The sequence below is a fragment of the Catharus ustulatus genome, chromosome 18 (assembly GCF_009819885.2).
Source record: "Catharus ustulatus isolate bCatUst1 chromosome 18, bCatUst1.pri.v2, whole genome shotgun sequence".
NCBI classification, from domain to species: domain Eukaryota; kingdom Metazoa; phylum Chordata; class Aves; order Passeriformes; family Turdidae; genus Catharus; species Catharus ustulatus.
Window position 1 is genome coordinate 6,466,965 of NC_046238.1, and position 23,180 is coordinate 6,490,144.

Genomic DNA, 23,180 nt, shown 5'->3' on the forward strand with positions numbered 1-23,180 from the left:
AATACCCAGGTCTGCTAAGAGTGCCCCTGAAACCAATGCATCCATTTAGCAGAACAACTTGTCCTCCTCCTTGGGTCCTGCGTGTGGCTCATTAGGGTAATTACTGATGAATTAAGGCAGCTTGGCTGAGCGCTGGGGCTGCGGGTGTGCGGGCTCCCCTGCTGGCAGGCAGCAGGTGTAAATGAACAAGATCTGTCAAAAAGGCTGATGACCCTCTTAATTCACAGCAGCAAACTGGGGACAGAGGTAGTGCAGCAAGTTTAATAATTGATATTTACTTGGAAAGGTTAATGGCAGCAGTGATGCTTCTAATTTGCTTGCTTGTGCAAGACCTTGTCAGGTCAAATTGTCTCAATTTGTTACTGTGTGTGTAGGTGTAGTTTTCCTTTAATGAAATTTGGAGAAAAGAAACAGGTGGTGTTTGGAGCTGACTGTAACTCAAGAAAAGCAGCAAAAGGATCCAGTTTGGTAACAGGTTGGGTGAGTCTGTGCTAACTTTAAACAGCTGGCAGTTTAGTCCTTTTGAATTAATTCTAGCAACCATTTGCACTTGGGAAGGTGAAAGGATTTGGAATGGCATAATTTATTTTTCCTTTAATTTGCAGCTGTCTAGGAGTTGTTTAGGTCAGAAGTGTAATAATTTTGACAGGCTTTGATGTGTTCCTAGGTGGGAGGGAGAAGGTTATGGATCAGAAATCAGAGAGCTGCAGAATTCAATGGGCATTTCTGTACAGTATTAGGGAAATTGTAATTCTGCCCTGTAATGGTTAAGTGGTTCCTGTTTCAGGGCAAAACAAAGCACCTGCTGTGTCTGGAAGGATTGAAATTGGCAGCTCAGATACTTTACATCCAAGAGTTTCAGAAGAGCTGGCTGATGGCTCGAAACCAGTGGAGTTGGGTTTTGAGTAAGTGTAGAAAGACCCAGATGACAGAAAAAAGCTGGTGTGCCAGTGTTATGAAAGGCTGTAATTAATGGGGTATTACCATTTGTCTTATTGGCTTGGCATCAATCCTAGGCAAGATAATGGCATAGCTGAAGTAGTAATTGCTTAATAGAGACCTCAAAAAGAATAAAATAAGAGAATGACAATCATTTAATGTATTTAGGGGAAAAAAAATCTTACCAAATTTACTTAATTATATGTGGAATTAAAAATTTGATGGCTTATGGCCAATATTGATGTGTAGTATAGTCAGATTTCTCTTTTCAATGCTGTTGACCTATTTATTAAGCAAACTGACAATATGGATTGCACATCATGAACTTCAAATGGATTATTTCTTGCCTCAACACGTGGTGTGGACAGTTGCAAATGCAAGCTCACTGTGTTGTTGGAAGTGTTTCTAGCAGATCCCAGCAGGGATTGCATCTCATTGCTGTGCTGTGCTTTAGAACACTTTGATGTAGGAGCAAAGATGAAATATTGGTCTTGATAAAAGCTTTCAGGTGGGCAGCATATCTGAAAGGTGGTGGACAAGGAGTGATTCAGGGCACTGCACTGAGAGTAGTGGTTGTGTGATGAGGTGGCCATGAAAAAAATTTTGATTTGTGTCTGAAAGTCTTATCCTGCAGAAGAAAGTGTATTGGTGAGGTGTAGGGTGGCAGGAAGGCATGCAGAGCAAGGACATTAATCACAAGTCTACTGAACATGACACTTTTCCTTCTTTTCATTGTACTTCTGCTGCCCATGGATGAGAACTGGAGCTCATTCTCCACACAGTACCCTGAACATTTCATTAAAATATTACCAGTCTGAGGGGCACTTAGCTGGCAGCCCTGTCAAACATCCATGCAGGGCAGTGATCCCTCAGATTGCTGTGCCCATGTAGTGACAGCATGTCCAGTGTTCCCAGTGCCACAGGGGCAGGGGTTACATCAGCACTGCTGGCTGCCAGCACCACCATGGAACAGGACAGCAGGAAACAAAGGGGTTTTATTGCCATTAAAAATACCAATTTGTACAAGCCGACATTTTAAATAGTATAATTTAAATGGAACCAAACTGATATGAATAGAACCTATTAATAAATTAAACACTTCTTTCCACCCAATATTTCACAAGGGAATTAGCAGAATAATTTGTTAGTAAATGAGCCCAGGAATGAAGCTGTGAATGACATCTATGCTACCCCTCTCCTCCCCCTGTAAGACTCTGCAGATGTAAGAGGAAAGTTGCTGTGATTTCAAGCATTGGCTCTCTCACTTCACTCCAAACACAAGCACAGCAGCAGGTGAAGGGATGATGTAGCAGTGAAAGCACCAGCCTTGGCTGTAAGAGTTAATCCTGCTCCACTTCAGATTCCGTGTGGTATCTCAAGCGAGCTGTCTGAGGCCAGTGTCCCTTGGTGCCACCATGGCCTGTCAGTGCAGTCCCAGTCCCTGGGTGGCCCCAGGGCACGTGTCTGGGCTGGGAGCTGGTGGTGGCAGCAGGGCAGGCAGCAGCGCCGTGTCCAGCTGAGGTGTGCTGCAGCTGGGTGAAGGCAGTCTGTCTGTCCCCTTCCTCCTGTCACTGAGCACTTTGGCACAACTGCCCTGCCTCCAGCAGTGCCACAAGCACCTTCCCTCCCACATTAGGAGTGTGGACACACACGGTCAAGCCCCACTGCAGAGAAGCCCCATGCACCCCATCCCTTCCACGGCGCCGTGGGTGGAGTGAAACGCTGACTGAACTGCTGTCGGCAACCTCGGGAACAGGTGGCAGAGCAGTGCTTGAAAATCTCCTTTCTCCCCCTCCTTCTTCTCCCTCTAGATGAAGGTCCCTACAAGCAGAAGTGGCAGAAATAGCGAGGAAGACAGCATCAGGGAGGCCACAAGCTCTCAGCGGAGCAGCTCAAGGGACCGTCTCAGTGATGTAAGTACCGCTCAGGAGAAAGCATCGCTTCATTGCAGCAATTCCCGCTGCTGACATGGCTTTTCATAAATCTTGCTGAACAAATGTTGGCATCCAGAGGTCACTGTGTAATAACTTTTTTTTATGTCATGATTGAGTGTTACGGCATAAGTGGTTGAGCTGCCTTGCAAACACTATAATCATGGTGCAAATAATATGATAAGCGAAAGATCAGAGATGGGAAAACAAAATGGAATTGTTATTCCTTGGGGAAAAATGGCTTGATGTTTTGTTTTGTTTTTTTCTAAGAAGTTGTTTTAAAAAGCTTTTTACAGCGTCTTTGGGTTTAGCTGCCGCACGTAATCGCATAGTTTGGGTGCAAAGTTAGTTCATCTAATTTTATGCTTCCTGCCACCAAGATATGAGAGGGTTTTGGGGGAAAGCTGTCTTTCTCTCAGGAAATTCGATGGTACATTGAGTGAAATGTTATGATAAAACAAAAGCAAACGGTGCCTTAGTGTGTAAACACACAAATGGGCTTTTGAGTCACCAAGAAATCAATGGCAGTGCTGGGATAATTTTATACGAAGGCTTTTTGTGTTAGCAATTAGCATTTCGCCTTCATTAAAACATGATTTTTTACTAATTAGGACCTTTCCCGTTAGGAGAGATTTAAATGAAGAACAATAATCAAACGCTGGCACGAGCATGTCTGAAATATTAAATTTGCCATTTCAATGGCAAGCCACAGAAATCCCAGAGCGAGTGGTTTTCATGTTGAGTTCTATTAATGTAAAATATGCTTCATAACTAAAACCTGTCACAGAAAACGGCTCACACCAGCTAAATTCAATTGGACAGTTAATTTAGCTTTAAAATTGAAAACACTACCTCCGCTTCAGGATGCAAAAGGAAGAGGGGGGGAAGGCCTTTGATAAGTGTAATGTATTTGCTATTAAGGCTTTCAGAGCCCGTTCTACAGGAGGAAAAGGGAGAAAAAGGGGAAAAAATGGCTCCCACAAATGTGTTTAAAAGCTGAAAGTATTTATTAAAAATGTCAGCAGAAAAGTGCTTTTGGCAGATTAAAGCGGGATTCAGCTTGACAGCTCTGACAGGGAAATGTGACGGGGGAAAATTCTCTCTACATGTTTGGAGTGTGAATGGGGTGCTGTAAACAGCCGACGCAGTGGGAGGAAGAAAAAAATAACGTGTCCTGTGATCTGCTTCCAGGATTGCGAGCCCACGCGCCGCCGTGGGGCCGGGCAGCCGGGGGGGCAGCACACGTCCCCGTGCTGTGGGACATCTCTGGCTGTGCTGTTAGCCAGCCATGGTGCTAATTCCATACACACGCACATCCCTGCCATTGCCTGCATCCCCTCCCCTCGGCCACTCCTGAGGGTGTGTGAGCAGGAGTGCCTGGGAGCTGCAGGAAAAAGGAATAACATATTCCAGCTTAGCCATTAGCTCAGGTCAAAGCATCAAGTGGGCTTGGAGACTTTCCTTGTTAAGCCAACGCACTTCCAGTATTTCTCCTCCTTTCCCTTTGCCCCCAAAGTTGCAGGCTGAGCCTGTAGGAATTGACTCAGAGTGCCTAATTCCTGCAAAATCTTCAAAGCCTGTTCAGCAGCCAGTGGAATTCAGTGGGAAACAGGCACTCTGTTCTTTTTTAGTCAGTGGAGAGGTTTGGGCAGTGCCTGGAGGCCGGGGCACACTTCAGAGCTTTGCTGGAGCTGCTCTCGTGACCTGGCGACCCATCACAAATGAGAATTTTTCAAATTAGTAATTAAACGGTTTGAAAAGTAAGGTTCATGAATCACAGAATGCTCTTCGTTCATTATTTGATGAGTGCAATTTAGCGTTAATTACATATAACGCTGCCTCGCGTACTGGTACATGTTCTGTAGCCTATTTAGCAATGTCTGAAAGTCTGGGGAAGTCCCAGGGGTGCAATCAGATGGTTTTCCCCATTTCTGTGCACAGGGATGAGGAGGCAGACTGGCTCCCTTACTGTAGAGAGGAGCAGGAAAAGGGAGAGGAGACATCAACATGCTGCTGATGTTGATTGCTGAGGATTTTGTGTCCAGCCATGCCTGGTACCTGTTGGCTCTGGGGCTGTGTGTCCCAGCACGCTGTTTAAATAGCTGCTGTGCCCCTGGAGTGGCTCAGCTCCTCACATGTCCCCAGGATCAGGAGCACAGGGCAGTCAGGATGTCCAGGAAGGCAGGACTGGGTTTCCTGCAGGCTGGTGGTCACAAACCGAGGCTGCAGCCCCTGCGGATGGATGCTCTGCAGCAGGAGGCACCTGGGCTGCTTCTCACTCTGCTGCTGCTCCTCTCTGCATTTGGCCTTCAGGACTGCTTTCTGTGCAGTTTAAGTGGGGTGGACAATGGAGTAACTGAGGCAGGAGGTGACAGGTGTGGCTGCTGCAGGGTGGCACACAGCAGGTGTGGTGGGAAATGTGCCCCTCCAAGTGTCAGCTGTAGCTCTGCCTTCTCAGGAGCACCAGATCCTCCCTCCAGCTTCATTGGTCCCCATTTCAGAGGCGCTGTTCTGAACAGCTTAGCCCCTCCGTGCCATTTGTTTCTTGAGGTGACTTGTTCAATGGGATGCCAGCAAGTTGTTCTTTATTTACATTAATGCATGTCATTAGTCTCTAATGGACCGTGAAGTCAAGAGGTGGCCTGCTCTGTCGTGAAATAATTGCACTCTAAAGAAAACTGAGGCAAATGATTGATTATGTTGTGCACACACACACACAAACAGCCATTGGTTCATCCACTAAGAAACCCAGAGCATTTTGCTCCTTCCTTGCCACAAGTGAAAATTCTGTGGGGAGAGAATGATACAATTTCACAGTGAGACAGTAATTGTCTGGCTTGTATAGTAAGTCTTTCCAGACATTACACCAAGTGCCATTTATTATGGGTCATTGGGGGAAAAAAAATGCTTATTATGATCTAGTGAAATCATCTCTGGCTGCAGAGGTTTGATTTGTTGAGGCTGGGCTCTTCTTTGGGATGATGAAACTTCTGAGCAGAAAAGCAGAGAAGTTTTAGCCCAGGCTTTGTGGTGCAGAGAGGAGATGGGAATCTGCCACTTGTTTATGTTCCTAGTGTTGATGTAAAATTCCCTTAAAAACTACTACAGAACTGACATCCTTATTACACATGTACTCTCAAGTCTTCTACAACCAAAACAGAGTCAACAGCCTTTTTCCAAAATGGGATTTTCCTCTGCTGCCTTTCAGTGCGAGGTAATTGGAAGTTGCCAGAGAATTAAGAGCCAGATAAGCCATATTGCTATTTTGTTGTGTTGACCCAAGTAAAAGTGGAAGGCTTTGGGCATTTTGTTTTGGTTTTCCCCATGTTCCATAATTGTCCTAATCTTTTCTGATGTCCTGAACAGTCCAAAAATCCACACAGAGCCTTGTATAATGGCTTGAAAAAAGGGTTTTTATCTTTTTCTTGACCCATCAGCTTAAGAACTGCCTGCTTTTTAATGGATTTTCTCCCTCACTAAATTGAATGGATCGTCCCTCATTATCATTTAAATAGAAGCCTCACTCCCTGTGAACATGGAAAATTTGAATGTGGTAGTAGAGCTGTGATAATTTGAAATATTCGGAAGGTGGGGGCAAGGAGGGGGAGCAGGCGGCAGAGTGCAGAATTGCTGAATGTAATTGTCATGGATTCTCAATTTTGTTGCCACAAGATGGGAAAATAGACTAATAATTGTCTTCCAACCCTAGTAGAATAGTTGCCCTAGTTAGCTGAAGCTAACACTCTAATTGTCATGGGGGCACAGAGATGAATGAGGATGTATGCAGGGCACAGCCAGGGCTAAATTGAGTGATATACTAAGGCAAAGAGCAAATTGGCAATTATTGGCCCAGCTGAAAAGGTTGGCAGGTGTGCTGCTTTCTCAGGAGCCCTTAGGGGGAAATTGGAAATATAAAATATCGACCATAAATACTTGCTGATTAGGAAATATGTTGCAAGAGGTGCTGGCCACTTAAGAGTCAAAACTCTCCTTTTCAAGGGATTGGATTCAGCTGTGCATAAAACCAGCAAGTGCTGCTACTAAGTTGTTGAGAGCCTTTTCCTCTCATCCCCCAGGCTATCTTTTCTAATTTTTCATCATCCTATCCTCATATGTTTGTTTGTTTTTCTTTAAACATAATAAACCAAAAGCAGTCTTTTAGGAAATGCAAAGATTTTCCTTTCTCTAAATGTTCTTTGATAAGTGTTTAGCATATTGTATAGGCTAGATATAAAATTCTCTCTCTGGTAGATGAATGCAAAATAACTTCTGTGATTTCTGATTCAGGCAGTTCACTGTGATCTGCTTTTCTTTGTGTGCCATCACAGGCACTGTCTGTCCCTTCCCTCCTGCTTCCCGTACCACGCTTCCCCTCCTGGGGCACAGGGATTAGAGCAGCAGCAGGGTACAAAGCTGGAGGTCCCTCCTGTGTGCCTCAGGCTGAAGTACCTTGCCAGGAGCACAATCAGATGAGCCTCTGAAATGAGAATTGGAGCACAGACACATCTCCATCTTCACCCACTCTGTAAACTTTGGTGTGTGTGGGATGCCTGCCCTTGGCTCTGGCAGGGTGGCAGCAGGACCTCAGTGCCATGGTCAGGGGTGTTACAGAGCACATTTGAGGAGTTTTTGGAAGGCCTGGGGTGGTGACATGTGGGCTGCAAACTCTCTGTGGCATGTGCTGTCCGCTGTTTGCCACGTGTGACACGCTGGGATCTGATCCACAGTTTGAAGTGAGCCCATCCTAGTCAAAAAGAGCAGCAACAGGATAGTTTTAAGACCCCTTCCACAAACCATGACTCTTGGTTTGAATATAACATGGTAGGATCATGAAACCTTGCCAATCCCATTCTTCTGGAGGCAGATATTCCTGTCCATTATCAGCATCCTACAAAACACCAAATGCTTGCATGGAAACGGCTTCAGCAGAAACTGATTTCTAATGACTGGCAGGAAGTTTCAGTGAGGGATAGTTAGGAAGAAATAAAGTCTGGAGAAGTTTTGTGAAGCTGGCAGAGGTGATGGTTTGAAGGGCAGCAGCACTCATGTAGGCTCTGTGCATTTCTGTCAGGTCTTTTCCTGTTGTTCCTGGCTAGCTGCATTTAGTCTGGTCATTCCTGGTCAGTGGCTGCCTTCCTTTCTGCTGTCTGCAGCCAGCAGCTGTAGGAATAAAAGTGTCTTGGGTGGAAGCTCTTCTGTAGCTTATCAAGCCAGTTACAGATGTTCAGACCTTGTGTAGTTTGATATCTTACCAGACTGGTTTTGCAGTGTTTCTAAGCATAACACTCTGTGTTTATCCAACAGGATAAAGTAAGTGAATTCAAGAAGGAACACATTCAGGCGTTGCACGACATCCAAATCATTCATCATGTGTTGTGGTTATCTTGTCAGGTCGGGGTTTCTAATCTCAGGGAACATCAGATGCACTGGGTGACCTTTGCCATGTCAATTGAACTCATTGTATCAGCAGACAGGAGTGTGGCTATGGAAATTAATTGCATTAAGAATTTCTGTGTTAAGGTCTGGGATAGCTCCTGCCCTTGGCTCTTTTTGCCCTCCTCTCCACTTACCCTTCTCATTCCAAGATATTTGAGTTTTATAAGGGACTTGCTTGGGAATAAAATATGAGACTTCTCCAGTATTCAAAGCTGAACCCATATTCTGTTGTTGAATGCTCTATAAAGGACCAAGGGGAGGGTAAACACAAGCAATTCCTAGTGAATTCTGACTGTGGAATTGGGAAAGCGTGGAAGATGGGTACAGCTGAGGTGAGTGTCATCCTGAGCAAATGCTGTAAAACAGAATTCGAAGTCAGATCTCTGTACATACTATTGATTACCTCTGCTGGGTGCCAACCAAGCAAATCAGGCTTGCAGCACTGGGCCTGTGATTTGGCAAGGCAAGATTTGGCACTAAGTGGGAGCTGGGAATTCCCTGCTCTGCTGGGGGCTCCTCAGGTGCCACTGGGCACATTTGAGTCTTTCCCTGCCTCAGTTTCCACACTAACACAAGGATGGCAGGAACAGTAGTGGTTGGAGGCTGATTTGGGGGCTGTCCTGTGCCATGTGGGAACAGCTATTGGCTGGAAACAGCCATTTCAACAGCTGGCTTGGAGTACTTGATACACTCTTGGTTTCAGCCAATGGAAGTGGCACATGTCAGAAAACTCTTGACATTTCTGGAATATGTTAATTTGTGTGCTTTAGCCAAAGAGGATGGAAGGGAGTACTACAAATGAGCTAGTTTTTGGTTGTGCTGCCGTCACCTGCTTTTAACTAATCCCCTTATAGTTCGGTTTTATATCAAGGACACAAAAGATCCAAGTTGAAACCTGCCTGACCCATTGAGAGTGGGGAATTGGCTCGAGGTACCTTATTACCTTGATTATTACTGGATTTTAAAGCCCTTCCTGCTGTCTTTCGAGTTCAATAACTAACCCAATAGCTTTAAGAAACTGAACAGAGGGTGTCTTAATTTCTTTAGCATCATGGGAGCGGTGGAAGGCCATGCTTTTATTTATATAAGGAAAATAACTTTTCCTGTCAATTTAATAGACAATCTTGGAAAAGCTGCTATAGGCTATTGGTGAGATTTTTCTCATGATTTTCTTTTCTAAATTGCAGTTGCCATTTTTATCACAAAGAAAGAAATCTTTTAAGTACAGTTGCAGATAGCAGTGTAACTCAAGCTCTCAAGGACATCAGTGGGGGGCTAGTACAGTCTTTGAGTAGTAAGATTTTGCCTTTGCTGCCAGAAAGGTGTATTTTTTATATCCAGTGTAATTAACACAAGAGCTATCCCAGGACAGAAATCATTCACTCTGTGACATAACTGAAATGTCTTGTCTGTGCTGTCTGGTTTTGTTTTTAACCTTGGGCTTAAAAAGAACCAAAAATCTTTAGTTGTAAAAGAGCACATCATCTGCAAAACATTACAAGCCATTTATCTTTATGCACAAATGCCACCTAGCAGTGCAGCTCCACCTCTGCATCATTAAATGCACAGACCATACTCATTTTGCCCCTAACTAGTAAGAGTCTCACCTAGGAATGGGGAGTATTCCAAACAGCCCTGGAAGAGGCAAAAGCTGGTGCTCAGGCCAGGCAGAGAGGGCTGCTCTGGGGTTCTGCAGGGAGCTGGCTGGGTGGGCACAGTCCTGCCTTTGAATTGTGTTTGTCAGCCCCTTTCCTGCTGCCATGGCTCAGTTTGAGGGCTGAGCCTTCGTGGCTGTTGAAGCAGTAAGAGCTGGTTTGGGTTTGAGGCTGGGGTGAGGCAGAGGTGCCAGGCAGGGAGGGTCCTGTGTCCTGCTGTGCAGGAGCAGCTCCAGCAGGATTGTGGCTGCCTGGGCACCATCGTGCCCTGCTGCTTGGGCCCTTCTGATAAGGAGAAAATTCACCAAAAGAGCAAACAGACTGTTTGGGAGTGAGAGTGTTCTGACAGCCCTCCATGTGAGTGCTCCTGTCCTTGTAGGTAAGAGCCTTGCTAAGTTGTTCCAGCTGAAGGCTTGTCCCATAATTACTCCTGCCAGACAAGTACTCATTCACTGCGAAAGGAGGTTTCCTCAGCTTTGGGTAGATGCCAAGTTAAACTTCCACTAAGATTTCTTATATTTGCAGCCACAATTGATTACTTTTCTCATTATTTGATCTTGATATAGAGACATAAGGACTGAGCCATGTTTGTATTAACCCCCAAAGATTTTTTTTCTTTAAGAACATCCATCACAGTTGCATGCAAACTGTTCTGCTCTGGCACTCGTAGCTGGTATTAGCTGAGGTTGTTTTTTTTTCAGAATTGCTACATGTGACAATTGGTATGGATCTGCCTAAAGAGCTGCAGAGTTCCCAGCTAACCAAGAAAGCAATAGTGGTTTGTTAGATGTGCAGAAAAATGCATGCAAACAGCCCTGGAGAGTGTGGGGCATGGTTGTGCATAAACCTAATTGTTGGAAAGGATTTTACAAGTTGATTCCAAAGTATTCACCAGTTACTAATTTTATATCTGCAATAAAAATTCTGAGGGAGGGGGGAAACCCCACCCTTTTTCACTGCTGATTTTCAGGAAATTAGATGTTAGAACTTTTAAGAGAGAGGAGGCTCTTGGATGTGAAAAATACCAGAGTCAAATGCCATTCTGTTTTAATTATTTCTGATGTAACACTTTATCCAACAACTGGTTTGATTGTTTTCTACTCAGTGGTTTTAAATCAGTGGTCTGCAGATTCCTGGGGTTCTTGGACAGCTTGGGATGCCTGAAAGTTGTCTTAAGAAAAGCAGGTCTGTTGTTAGTGTGCTTGAGTTTGTTGTCCAAGAGTCTGCTCCATCCCAGGAAAACATTTTTGCGTGTGCACAAAGCTCAAAGATTGAAAATAACTGTGGGAGTGAAAATGCTCTGAGGCTGTTTCCCTAGAGAGAAGCTTCTAATGAAACCTCCTGTTTCTGTTTTTGGTTATTATTTCCAATTTGTTAGACCTTGTCATTCTTGGTTAAATCTCAGTTGATGGAGGGCTGGAGTGAGAACTTCCACCCTTTTTCCTTTCCTCCTCCTGCCTTTCCAAGCAGGTAATTTGCCTTCTCATCATTTCTGTGTTTACTTTAGGTGAACTGCCTGATCAAGCTCTCTAAAGTGTCAGAACACATAATTGTGTTCATCTGTTTGACATACTTATGTAGATAGCAGGATATTGTTATTAACCCTTTTCTATACAAGACTGAATTCCATGAGTACTTTGGGGTATAGAGTACTTTGAAAGAGGGATAAGTTTGTCATAGTTTCTCAAAAATAGAGGTAAATGCCACTGCCCTTCATTTCACTGCTCTGTAGCTTTATTTCTGGGCAATTAATATTAAGAAGGTTTATAAATAAATCGGTTTTTTGGCAATGTTTGAAGGTGGTGGCCAAGTCTGTTGCAATATGCAGAAGGTGGGAATTCAAGTGCTGTTATTGGTGTTGTTGCTGCCTCTGGCTCCCCCATGGAAGATGCACAGAGGCCTCTGGAGCTACAGCAGGACAGAGTGCAGGTACCAGGGCTGGGGACTGGCACCCAGTCACTCCTTGGCTGCAGACCTGTGTGTAAGAGCTGGGTCACATCTTTCCTTCTGCCTGGCACCCTTGTGCCAGCTGGTGAGAGGGTTAACAGGGAACTCTCCTCCCACACCCACATAATTGTAGGACTTTGCTCTTGTCTTTTCTTTGTTTTGGGAGCTTTTCTACATGGGCACTTGGCTGGAGAATTGCCTGTCTGGTGTCAGAGGCAAGTGCAAGCCAGTGGCACAGAGCTTGTGTGGGCAGAGCAACAAGACAATTGTGTTTTCCAGTGAGAGCAGGAGTCTGGAAAAGGTTTCTGTGTTTATCTAGGTATCCTCTGATCAAAAGGTTTTCAAACTGCTAGTACAAAGGGACTGTTATCTTGCTGGTGAAAAATTACAAGTATTTGCAATCAGTTTGCATCAATCTCTTTGGGGTATTGTGCTGTGCTGATTTAGTAACGTGATAACTTCTGGCACTGCTGCAAAAAGACAAAATAATCCTCACCATCAGCCTGCAACAATTGGGTATTTTTGGTACCCACTAAAACATCAGTCTTAGAAGGCTCCCTGGATCTTGTTTAATAAAATCATGTAGTGAGGGCATCATGATTATAAATCACACTTGGAAATTGGCCTGCAGAGTACTTGCTGGGTTATGTGGTGTCATGTGTTCCTGGCTCCTTTTTAATTTCCGAAAAGAAGGCATATAGCAGCAGCTGGAGCTAGAGGTGGAATTCATTTAGCTGCTTTGAGAAAGCCAGCAAAAACCCAGCAGCTCAACAGTCTTTGGTCGTAGAGAGGGGAAAGGGATCCAAGTGACTGGAGCTGGTGTAATGAGAAGGAAAAGAACCAAATGATTTGGCAGCATGTGAAAGAGGTAAGGATGTGGTAGAGAAAGGAGCAGGAGGAGCTGAAATGAAGAGCAGGAGTAAACAATGTAATTTAACTTATTCAAAAGGGACAGAATGCTTATTAAAGCGCCGAGAGATGATAAATTAGTGCTTTGCTGCTATTGTTATTTCAGATAGAGCTGTCATATGCTAATGCTGCAGCAATGGAGGCTGGAGGCTCACGGATCCATAGAGGGGAATGGAAGGTGGGGTATTTGGTTACATGATGGAGAGCTGGAGTGGATGAGGCAGGGTGTGCAGCCCTGATTCTGGAGAGCATCCTTACATGTGCGTGCTGTTCCCAGGAAGGCGCCGTCACGTCCTGGAGAGGGATGGCTCACAGTGTGTGTCCTGCTGCTGTGAAGACGTGTCCCACGCTGAGAGCTTTTACCTTGGTCGGGAGGAGCTGTGGAAGCCCTGCTCTGGCTAATGAAACCCTGTCTGAAATAGCCCCAGAGCCCTCACCTGGAAGTGCTCTCTGGCTGTTACTCTTGTGGCAGCACACAGAGTATCAGGAGATCATTTGAGGTTGTGGAGTTTTCCCCTAAGGAATACTGGGCTGGGGGAGGGAATCGCAAAATGATTCTTATCTTACATTACACAGAATCTCTTGCATTACTTACTGTGGCATATTGTTTCCTCCCACAGAGTTCTGCTCAATCGCTTTCAGGAAGAGGCTACTCCGTAAGTCATTTTACAGCTAATTCTTTCACTTCTGTTGATGTTGATTGCAGAGGTTTACACCACCTATTGCACAGCCACTGACACGGAAGAAATGCAGAACAGAAACAGGGTGAGGGCACAGGGCTGTCCTGCACCTGGCAGGGGACAGCCCTGACATGTGAGAGTGCATTAAGAGCCTGGGGGCTTCTTAATTTAATATTATATTTATAGGGAGGAGGTTTTTTGTCAGTTCATGGTGTATTTCAGCTAGATAGTCACCTCTGGAGAATTACAGTACCTGAGTGGGGAGAGTTTTCAAGCAGGAGAGGCTTCTCTCCTCTCCTCTCCTCCCTCCCCCATACAGGTTTTCATTTGTGTGTTAAATACAAGGATCAAGTACACAATTACTCCCATTTTACAAAGAATTGCGACCCTCACCATTGTGAACAGCAAGAAAGTCAATATTCTCTTATTTATGAACTCTGAGTTACAAAACAAGCTGGCTTGTTTTCAGGGGAGGGTGCTGCTGATGTTTCCTTCACAGGAGTGCCACAGTGTTTGAGGGTGGTGTTACAGGGTCAGGACACATCTGCCTGTCTATGCAATGTACCAGACATGTTTAACTGTCCATTTCTGTTCATCTGTACCTTATTTGTATGTGCAATAATGACATTTCTTCATGTAGAGGTGGATTCATTTGGTTTGGGTACATTTTCTGCTCAGCTGTCCAAAAAGGCAGGCACAGACATCGCTGAGTCGAGTCATACAGAAATAGGAGAGGGTGTGAGAGGCTTAGCAAAGTCAACATGAAAATTCCTGGAATCACATTATATCTGGCTCTCAAAACAAATGTATGGTGGGGAGATATGATACCCTGGTTGCTCAGCCAGTAAGTCCTGTGGAGTGCAAAGGTTATAGATGAAGGTATATGCAAATCTGAATGTGAATGTCTCAGTCCAGCAAACAATTCCTGCCTACGCTGATTGACAGTAATTGCTGTTTTCACAACCTCTGCCATGGTGAAGTTTTGCCTTCTAGGTAAATGGTCCCAAACTGTTTCATACCCTGGAGCTAAAGCTGCTCATTCTCTATAGGACCAGAGCAAGGGTGGATTTTATGTACTTTAGGATGTGGATGTGTACTTAGGACGTGGAGCCCTGGAATGCATTTCTTTTTATAATAATCACCAGAATTATTTACTTTCAGTAATTTATGTTGAAAGTTTAGGGTGATGGAACTTGCTGAGCTTCTACCCAGTGCACAAAGAGAAAAAATTGCCAGGCAGTGCAGAATTTATGGTCTGATTTCATAGCAACATTGTCCCTTGCTATCATGTGTATTATCAGAAATTCATAATACAAATTAAGTGCATATTCATCATAAAACTATTACAAAATAATGTATGACTTGAAAAGTCTCACTGTTTTAATGATAAAATGTCACCAATTTTTAGACAGTAGTTACATGTTTACTAAGTATCCTCCTGTCTAAATCTTGCCAGTATCCCAGGTGAGTATCATTGCTTAATTCATTGAGGGATGAGAAATGTTTGCTCTAGGACCCATTAAGAGCTGCTTTCCATTCATTTGAGGATCCAGATTCACCTAAGCTTCTAAAGGCAGATGCTTTATCTTCTATTTGTCTGTAAAATGCCATGCATGCCCATGGCACCACATAAATAATAATGAATCATCTTCACAGATTTTATGACTGAGGGCCTGGTTTGGGAACTAAACAATTTCCCAGTGGCTATAACATAGGTTGCAAAATCGTAATGGAAAAAGGCCAAAGAATTCTTCTCAGAGTCTCAAGGCCAATAAATCATAGGACTGTTTTCTTCCATTGCTGGCTATTCAGAAATTTACTTTTGTTTCTCAGAGAAATGATTTTGAGAAAATTACTAGCTCCTTCTCTGTGCATGTGTAGGGACAGGGTTCTCTTGTTTTCCCAACCCATAACTTCTCAAGGGAGGCAAGAGCTCTCTGCATGCCAGGGCAGTATTTAGAGATCATGAGTAGTGTGAAATGACATTGCTTTTCTTGATGGATTGTCATTTTCCTGTTGAACTGCCTTCTGCCCCACCATGTGCCAGCTCTTGAGACTGTTTCCCCCAGGACTCCAAAGCTGCTCTAAATTGATGTAGCAAAAGTCACAGACCTCCACTGCCAGACCTCAGTGGCCCAGACTCCCACGGGGAGCTGATCCTCGCAGGTGGCACAGAGATGTTCAACCCACCAGATCCAGACAACTGGCCCCACACCAGGAGTTGTCCATAACATCTCTAACAGTTCTCCTTTTCTCACGAAGGCAGCTGTCTGTGAAACATGAAGTCACAGTTTTGGCTCTGCCCCTGTTTCCATCGCACGGCTTGTTTCCCAGACATGGTGAGAGCAGTGGTAGCAGGAGGCACCGCTGGGCTGGGTGTTCCTCCTGATAGCTGAGCTGGTGGCTTGTGTTGTGGAAGACTTGTGGAATGATGATCTGTATCGTTACTCAGTGAAGTTCTTGTACTGGGTTCCATCAGCAGCTGTTTAAATACCACAAACCATTTTGTGATTTTGTGCGCGCTCAATTTTAATTACCTCGTTCTGAGTCCACACTCTTCACCACTCACTTGCGTCAGCTGTCCTTGCAGAGATGTTTGCTTTCAGAAACATTTGGAGAAAATGCACACTTTAAGGAAATAAACATTTGCAAAGAGAGAACTTAAAACTTACAGTAGGAATCTTGCATGAAAAAAATCTCATTCCAGGGTTTGGCTCATCCAGCTGAGCCATCAAGGCCTGTCCAGGCAGTCAGAGCAGGCTCATTGGTGAAAAACCTCAGCAAATGCCTTGTCCATAAAGTGCAGACTCTGGAGCTAGAGGCAGGAAGAAAACTAAAGTGTCTAAACAACTAACTCCTGAGGGTTGGATAGTCCAGCAATTTCCTTGGCTTCAGGCTTCTCATGGAACATTAGGTGCCTAAATAAAGAGTGTGCTTGAAATAGCTGTGAAATTCTGGTCTCATTGAAGTTACCACATAACCTCTGGTAAGCTTCAGCTGCACCTAGATTTAATTTGAGTCTCAAACCAGCAGTAACAGTGACCTGGCACATAGTTTGAGTCTCCTGTACATAGCATGGCCAAAGTCTCTTCTAACACTATTTCCCAGAATGAAGTTTCATATGGTGTTTGCTTTTACTTGGATGGGATGAGACATTTCTATGTCTGTGCTGCTGCTGCAAGCTCCTTCTCTCATCAGTAGCATGTGTTTCATATCCTTATCTCATTTAATGTATGCTTCCGCTGTACTGAGAAATAGAACACGAGTTTGTTTATGGAGGTTAATATCTCATTCCCTCTATGACTTGATGGTTACATTTGTGTGATAAACTACTCCAGCCATTTGTCACATTTCCTGCATGCACAAATGAGATTAGTGATCTTAGTCAGAGAGGTCTGTCTGTCCTCTGAGCAGACAAAACAGATTCTCTCTTTGGTAACAGGATGAAAGGCCTGTCTACCTGAAAATGCACTGATTTTGTTAAAAAGTGCACAGTGAATCAGAAATTAGTTAGAATTTGTTGAGGTTTCTGTGTATCACTGATACATATCCATCCTATGGATATTTGTCAAGTTTTTTTCTGATAGTTAGCTTAGAGCCAAGCATAGTTATAAAGTAGCTACAATGAATATAAGATCACTACATACAGTTTGTTATTAACGGTTAAAAAGTTGCAGTTGTTTATAAGATTGAGCAAACTGTAGACAAAACCAAGCCTGCAGCTGAACTTGACTCAGTTTTGTAGAGAGGATGGAAAAGAATAGAGCTGGGGAATATGTGGTAGCTTAAAAAAATAAACAAAAAACCTCTTCCAATAAATTATGTAGTTTATTTATAGAGCATCTGTGCAGCTGTTCGTCTTCTGAAATGGAAGAGGCTAAAATATGGGAGTGAATAAAAGAATAAACTTGAAAGCATATGGCACATGGGTAGCCAGTGAGCCAACCTGTCTGAGTGTGCCTTGGAACGAAAGTACAGGAGGATGAGACGTCTTTGTTTGGTTTTATTTGTTCTTGAAAGGGTTTTTTTTTTAAATAAAAACAGTAACATACACTTGGCTACAGCAGCAGCTGATTTTTATTCTGAGCTTCTGTAAAATATCAAAGTCTTTGTAGCCTAGTCAAATCCCTGGCAGCTGATCAAATTCTGTTGATTTTACATCTTCCTTGTTGAGCGCCGGAAACCAGTGTCTCAGATAACTCAGGCTGGAGTGGTGGAGAGAGAGAAAAATGTGCACAACACCATAAGGCTTGCAGAGACTCTTGGGTCATCCAGAGTCAGCTCAGGGCTATCTGCAACCTTCATCCCTCCTGCTTGGTGAAGTAACCTGAGAACAGTTATCTCGTCCCCAGGTGAAGTTGAATCTGAGGTGACTCAGGCAAGTGCTGGGAGGGCTTTGAGCACCCCAATCTGCCCCTTCCTGGCTGTTCCTCTCAAGTGATCTTGTTCATCTTTGGAGCTGACTTTCCAACCAGTTTGTCTCTTTGCTGGCAAAGATCTTTACAGCCATCCAGGACTCTCTCCTGTGCTCAGTGTTGCTGTACAGTGGGGCTGCTGCCCAACCACCCTGCCCCTGTCAGATCTCTTGGGCTCGTGCTCATGCATGCAGTTTCTGGGACATCAGTTCTAAGCTGCATTCCCCTGGTTGGAGGCACAGAGATAGAGCCCAGTTCAGTGACCTCAGTGGGAGGGAGGACAGGTACAAATGGCTGCAAAGTGCTGGGAAGTCATCAGCCGAGCAGCTGTTGACTCTGCGGGTTTATATCCCCTGTAAGGCTCTTTCCATGGCCTCTCTGTTTTGTGCCAGCTCAGTGAAGTTCTGTGACAGCCTGAAGCAGATGGTGCCCACCAAGAGACTGTTCTCAGGCCAGAAACCCTTGGTGTGGCATGGACAGGTTCATGGTTTTAGTGTGGTGGTTACAGGAGCTCACTGAAGGTCACACCGGCAGCTTTCCCCAGTGCACTCTGTGCTTCGAGGATGCTCTTGTGCTGTTAGGTTGGAACCAAATTATCACTTGGAAAAGTACCTTCAACAGCATCTTTTCTGTGCAGACCTTGAGTCAGTTCCATTTCCTACATGGATCCCAGGGATGATTGTATACCTTTGAGATGGCCATGGAGAAACCAATGTCCTAAGAAGGATAAATTTCTACATAAAGATAAAAAATTATTGCAGTGAAACATGTCATACTTCTGTTTGGGAATTCCTGAGTGTGCTTCCCTCGTGGTGTGGAAGCACGCTCAGTGACCAGAGGCACACTGGAATTGTGACAAACAGGGTTTTTCCACCTGCTGCTCTGTCACACACTAATGAAAAATCTCTTCTTCTAGGTGGGTAACATTTCTTGGCTGAGCTGGAAAATTCATTGTATTTTAGGACCTCTGATAAATTAGCATTTTTCTGTGCCAAAAATCAATATTGGAAACAGGGCTCTTGTTATGAATCTAAAACTCCTTGAGCTGGAGCCAAAGGTAAATGATAAAAGGGAGTTTAATATGTATTTCCTACAATAGTGTGCCTGTGGGCTGGCAATGTGAGCATGACTTTCTGGACAAGATTTATGAATAAAGGCGTAATAATTCCAAAATAAGTATCAATCTCCTTTTGCCATGATGCCAAGTATAAAAGAGGAACTATGTCTTCTTCTTCTGGACAAGAAAAAGAATGGCAGATAGGTCCCATTTAGGTGGAATAATACTCTGTCTTCTTTGAAGACAGAGAAAAGAAAAAGGGACTATATAAAGTGATGTGGTCTGCAAGTGCAATGACAGCACAAAGGATTTTAAAAGACAGAAAAATAATAATATGGAATAGAAGTGTAAAGTATTTTGAATGGAGTTTTCCTGTAAGATACCAGGAGTTTTAGAGAGCCAGGAATAAAATGGTGGGTGTCAGTCCAAGGCATTTAACTTCTGCTGGTTTTCTTTTCCCATGTTCCTAAATAGCCTCACTTCACAAAAACTATCCCCATGCTTGAATTCACCTGGACAGGCTGAGGTCACTGAATAAATAAAGAGTTTGTTTGCTCTTAGTGCTGTGTGGGATGGAGCCAGGTTGCTGTAAGCCAGCTGAGGAGCTGGCCCCTTGGCTCCAGGGACTGTCCCATAAGCCATGAGCTCAAATTGAGCTGAGTAATTAGTACACATATTATTCCAGATCCGTGGGAGCTCTTTTGAGGGTTTTTGAAACATCCCATGAAAAGCTTAAGCAGAAGTACAAACATAAATAAACTACATACTTCAGCTTTACAAATACTGAAGTCCATGAACTTCCTTACAACACATTTTCCTTTAGAAGTTCCCTTTTCTGAAAGTCTGTTTCTTCTTAGATGACCTCTGCTTTTAATTAGGATGAAAAGTCTCATGGATTTTCACTCATCTCCACAGCCATGGGCAAGCACAAAGGGCTCTCTCTGGCTGAGTTTCCCCCTGCCTGAGCAGTGGCCTTGGCAGAGGGCTGCCTCGGAGGCTCAGCAGTGGTGCCCCTTTGTCCCTGTGGCCGGAGCAGGACGGGATGATCCCGATTTCCATAAACCCCCCAGCTGCAGGGAGGCACAGCCAGCTGACACCGTGAGCCCCTCAAGGGATGGGACATATGACTTGTGTGTGATTTTTGCCCGTGTTTTTAATCTCCCTGCCGCTGCCCTCGGCTCGGGGCACTGGGGGGGAGCAGCCCTCTAATCTGACTAGAAAGACGCTATTGTTAAACAGACACATCCCCGAAATTCCCAGTGCTCCTTGGCTTTTGGGTTGGGATAACCTCGCTGTCACTGGCCTTGCATGCTAGAATGAAAAGTTGTCCTAAATCCATCTTGAATTCACCAGCCTGGAAAGGATTACATCCTGCTGAAGAGGAAAGGCAGAGGATTTTAGGAATATCTGGTCTTTATTTCTGGACCTTTTTGATTAAGACTGTCCTGAAGCAGTTGTGCCATATACGTGCTGTAGCTTTCTTTGTGTAGCAGGGCAGGGTATTTGCCTGTCTCCATTGTTTCCACATTGTTGTTTGCTCTCACGACTCCTTCCTTAAAATCCATTGCCTTGTTTTAACTCTCTTTCTTTTCCCTTTACCAAAACCAGCAAAAAGATGATTAAAGCAGACAGCTGATTAGAATCAGGGCCCCTTACCTAACTACCATAGTGAGCAGAGGTTAAGTGTGAGGCCTCTTGGAGGATTTGCTTTAGATTTTTGTGTAATTCTCTGATAGTCTTGTGCAGTGAGAATGGGCAGTTGTGATGTTTTATAATTATAGTGTTCATATAGTTCATTTCTGATGGCTGCCTGGTGCTCACGTGCTGGGTGCTGTGGTTGGTTCCTCAGAGGAGTCTCATGGGGGTGGCTGGAAAAGGGGTTCACATTCTCTTGTTTTATCTCATATTTCAGTGTGCCCTTGCAGAAACTGCACCCAAAACCATGGTGTGTAAAGGGAGCAGCAGGGGAAATAACAGTGCAGAATGCAATTGTAGAAATAGAAGATGAACATGTTTTGTTGGCCTTGATAGGTGGTGAACAAGAAAGATCAAGGAAAAGGGATCGATTGCATCAACTTTGTGGGTGTTATTGGCATTAGAGAATGCTGCTGTCATCTTGAGGCATCATAAATATTTAATTGTGCAGCTCAGTGGAATACCCTGATTGCTTATCAGTCCCAAAATGGTTTTCCCTATATTAAACTGTATTGAAATAAAATAGTCTAGAGAGGTGATGGTAAAACTAATCACTGCACATGCAGAGTGTAGGGAAGGGTTCCTGTAGGTTGGCGGGTTTTACTCAATTTCATCACTTGTATTTCTTCCTTGTCACCTTTTTTTTTCAATTGGGATTTGTTATTATAGGCGAGACAGATCTTCAGTTTCTTTCCTGTCCTAACAGAAGACAAAAATGCAACTTTAATTTAGCAAAACAACAGATGCAACCCTAAGTCAGCTCTCACACCAAAGAAAACTTTTGATAACATGCTGAAGGTGTGGGGGCTCTGCTGTGAAAGCTGCAAATGGGTGGAAATCTGCTGTAGGCTGAGGTTTCTCTCCTCACTTCGTGTTTCAGCCTGGATGTGATGGATCTGGCTGCTAAAATGTGAATATACTGGGCCATGTGGTTCCCCTGCAGTGGGAAGGCAGCTCTCCTCCATTCCCTGTGGGGTGAGAGAACAGAGGGGGGGCTCTGTGCTGGTGTCCCTGTGCAGGTGGCTCAGGCAGGAGCCTGGGATCCTGGGCTGCCTCTCCAGGAACTGCTCAGCTCCTGCTGAACAGTGGAAGAGTTGCTGAAGAGCAGCTTTCTTACATGCAGTGCTTGCATTGCTGGAAGGGGAGCACTGAGATGGAAACCCTGGTCAGCCATGTGAGATGTTCTCTACACAGGGTCAGTGTTTTCACTTCCTGCTGCCTCAGCATTTCAGCATCACAGCTGCTCGTGGTCAATAGCAGCCCCAGTCACCATGACCTGTGGTCACATTTTAGAAAGGTGTTCTTTTTATAGCAAATAAATAAACAAAACTGTAAGAGACTACCTGTATGGTGCAAAAGGACCAACTGCAGTTCTAGAAAGCCAGGGAATGCAGGGCAAGGGCAGAAATGTCAATGAATTCATTGTAGCTTGGGTGTGAGATAGGAATCACACTGGGATGGGAGGTCTTTGCAGTACCATTTGGTAAGTGGTAAGGCCAAATACTCTCTGCTTGTTCCCTTTCTCTTTGTTTTATTAAATACCTTTAGGGAGGCAATGGTGTAATTCTGAAATTCAAGCACTACTGTATCCAAAAGTTGTTTTAAAACCCTTTGATCGATGATATTTATTTTCATGGAGAAATTTTTTAGTTCCAGTTCAGAATACCTTGTGTTGCAGCATCATTTTCAGGTGATTGTAGCTGTTCTCTCTTTTCTCAGCTTGTCACAGGTCAAAAACTCAAAGACATTGAGGTTGAGTAAAACAATCGTTCATCACTCTGAGCTCTGCTTTCCTTTTGTGGGAATTGTCTGCTTCTGTAGCACCTTTTTCATTACTTGTTAGAAAGTTTGGTTTACTAACCTGCTCTAGGAACAGATACAACCACCAAAGCTGCTTTTTAATTAGCCCATGGCCCATCCGGTGTGGATGTGCTGACGTCCTGGCTGTACAATGTACTTCCAATGAAAGGGAACAGTCTGCCATAGAGTCTTGTGACCTTGAGGTCAGTTTTGTGCTCAAAATTGCTTTTGATTATGGAGTTAGTATGTGTTTCAAAAATATAACAAAAAATCCAGCAAGCACTAGTGATCCTTACACAGTGCTCCTGACTTACATGCTCAAGTGGTATCACATCTAGATTTTAATGGAATTAACTGCTTTATTTATAGATACTTTCCAGATGCTATGCTTCTGGTTGTGAATATTTAGAGGCTTGCAACCAGAATGAGGGAAAATTGGCATACAGTTTCATCACTGTGGACATGGCTGCAGTGGTTTCTATAGGAATGTAGCCTGATTCATACCTTTACTGTCTGCATTTCATCTCTGTGCTGTATGATGGATAATACTTTGTGTGCCTGAACACTTACAGCCTAGATCTGTAGTATCCTGAGGAATTTTCTTGTCTGATTAATTCCCCACATGTGTTCACCAGAAAGCGTCGGGGCACTGGCAGTTTTTGGGAGGATGTTAGATGTAGCTGCTGGGTATTTGCAAACCTCAGTTCAGTATTTTC

General features: G+C 44.1%; 1 protein-coding gene across 1 annotated transcript in view; it reads left to right on the top strand.

Moving 5' to 3' along the window:
• Positions 1-23,180, top strand: part of FBRSL1 (fibrosin like 1) — a 498,161-nt gene that overhangs the window by 212,957 nt on the left and 262,024 nt on the right. The window contains exons 3-4 of the mRNA XM_033075794.1: positions 2,751-2,852; positions 13,438-13,473. Coding sequence (XP_032931685.1) covers positions 2,751-2,852; positions 13,438-13,473 — 138 coding nt within the window. The remainder of the gene's footprint in view (positions 1-2,750; positions 2,853-13,437; positions 13,474-23,180) is intronic.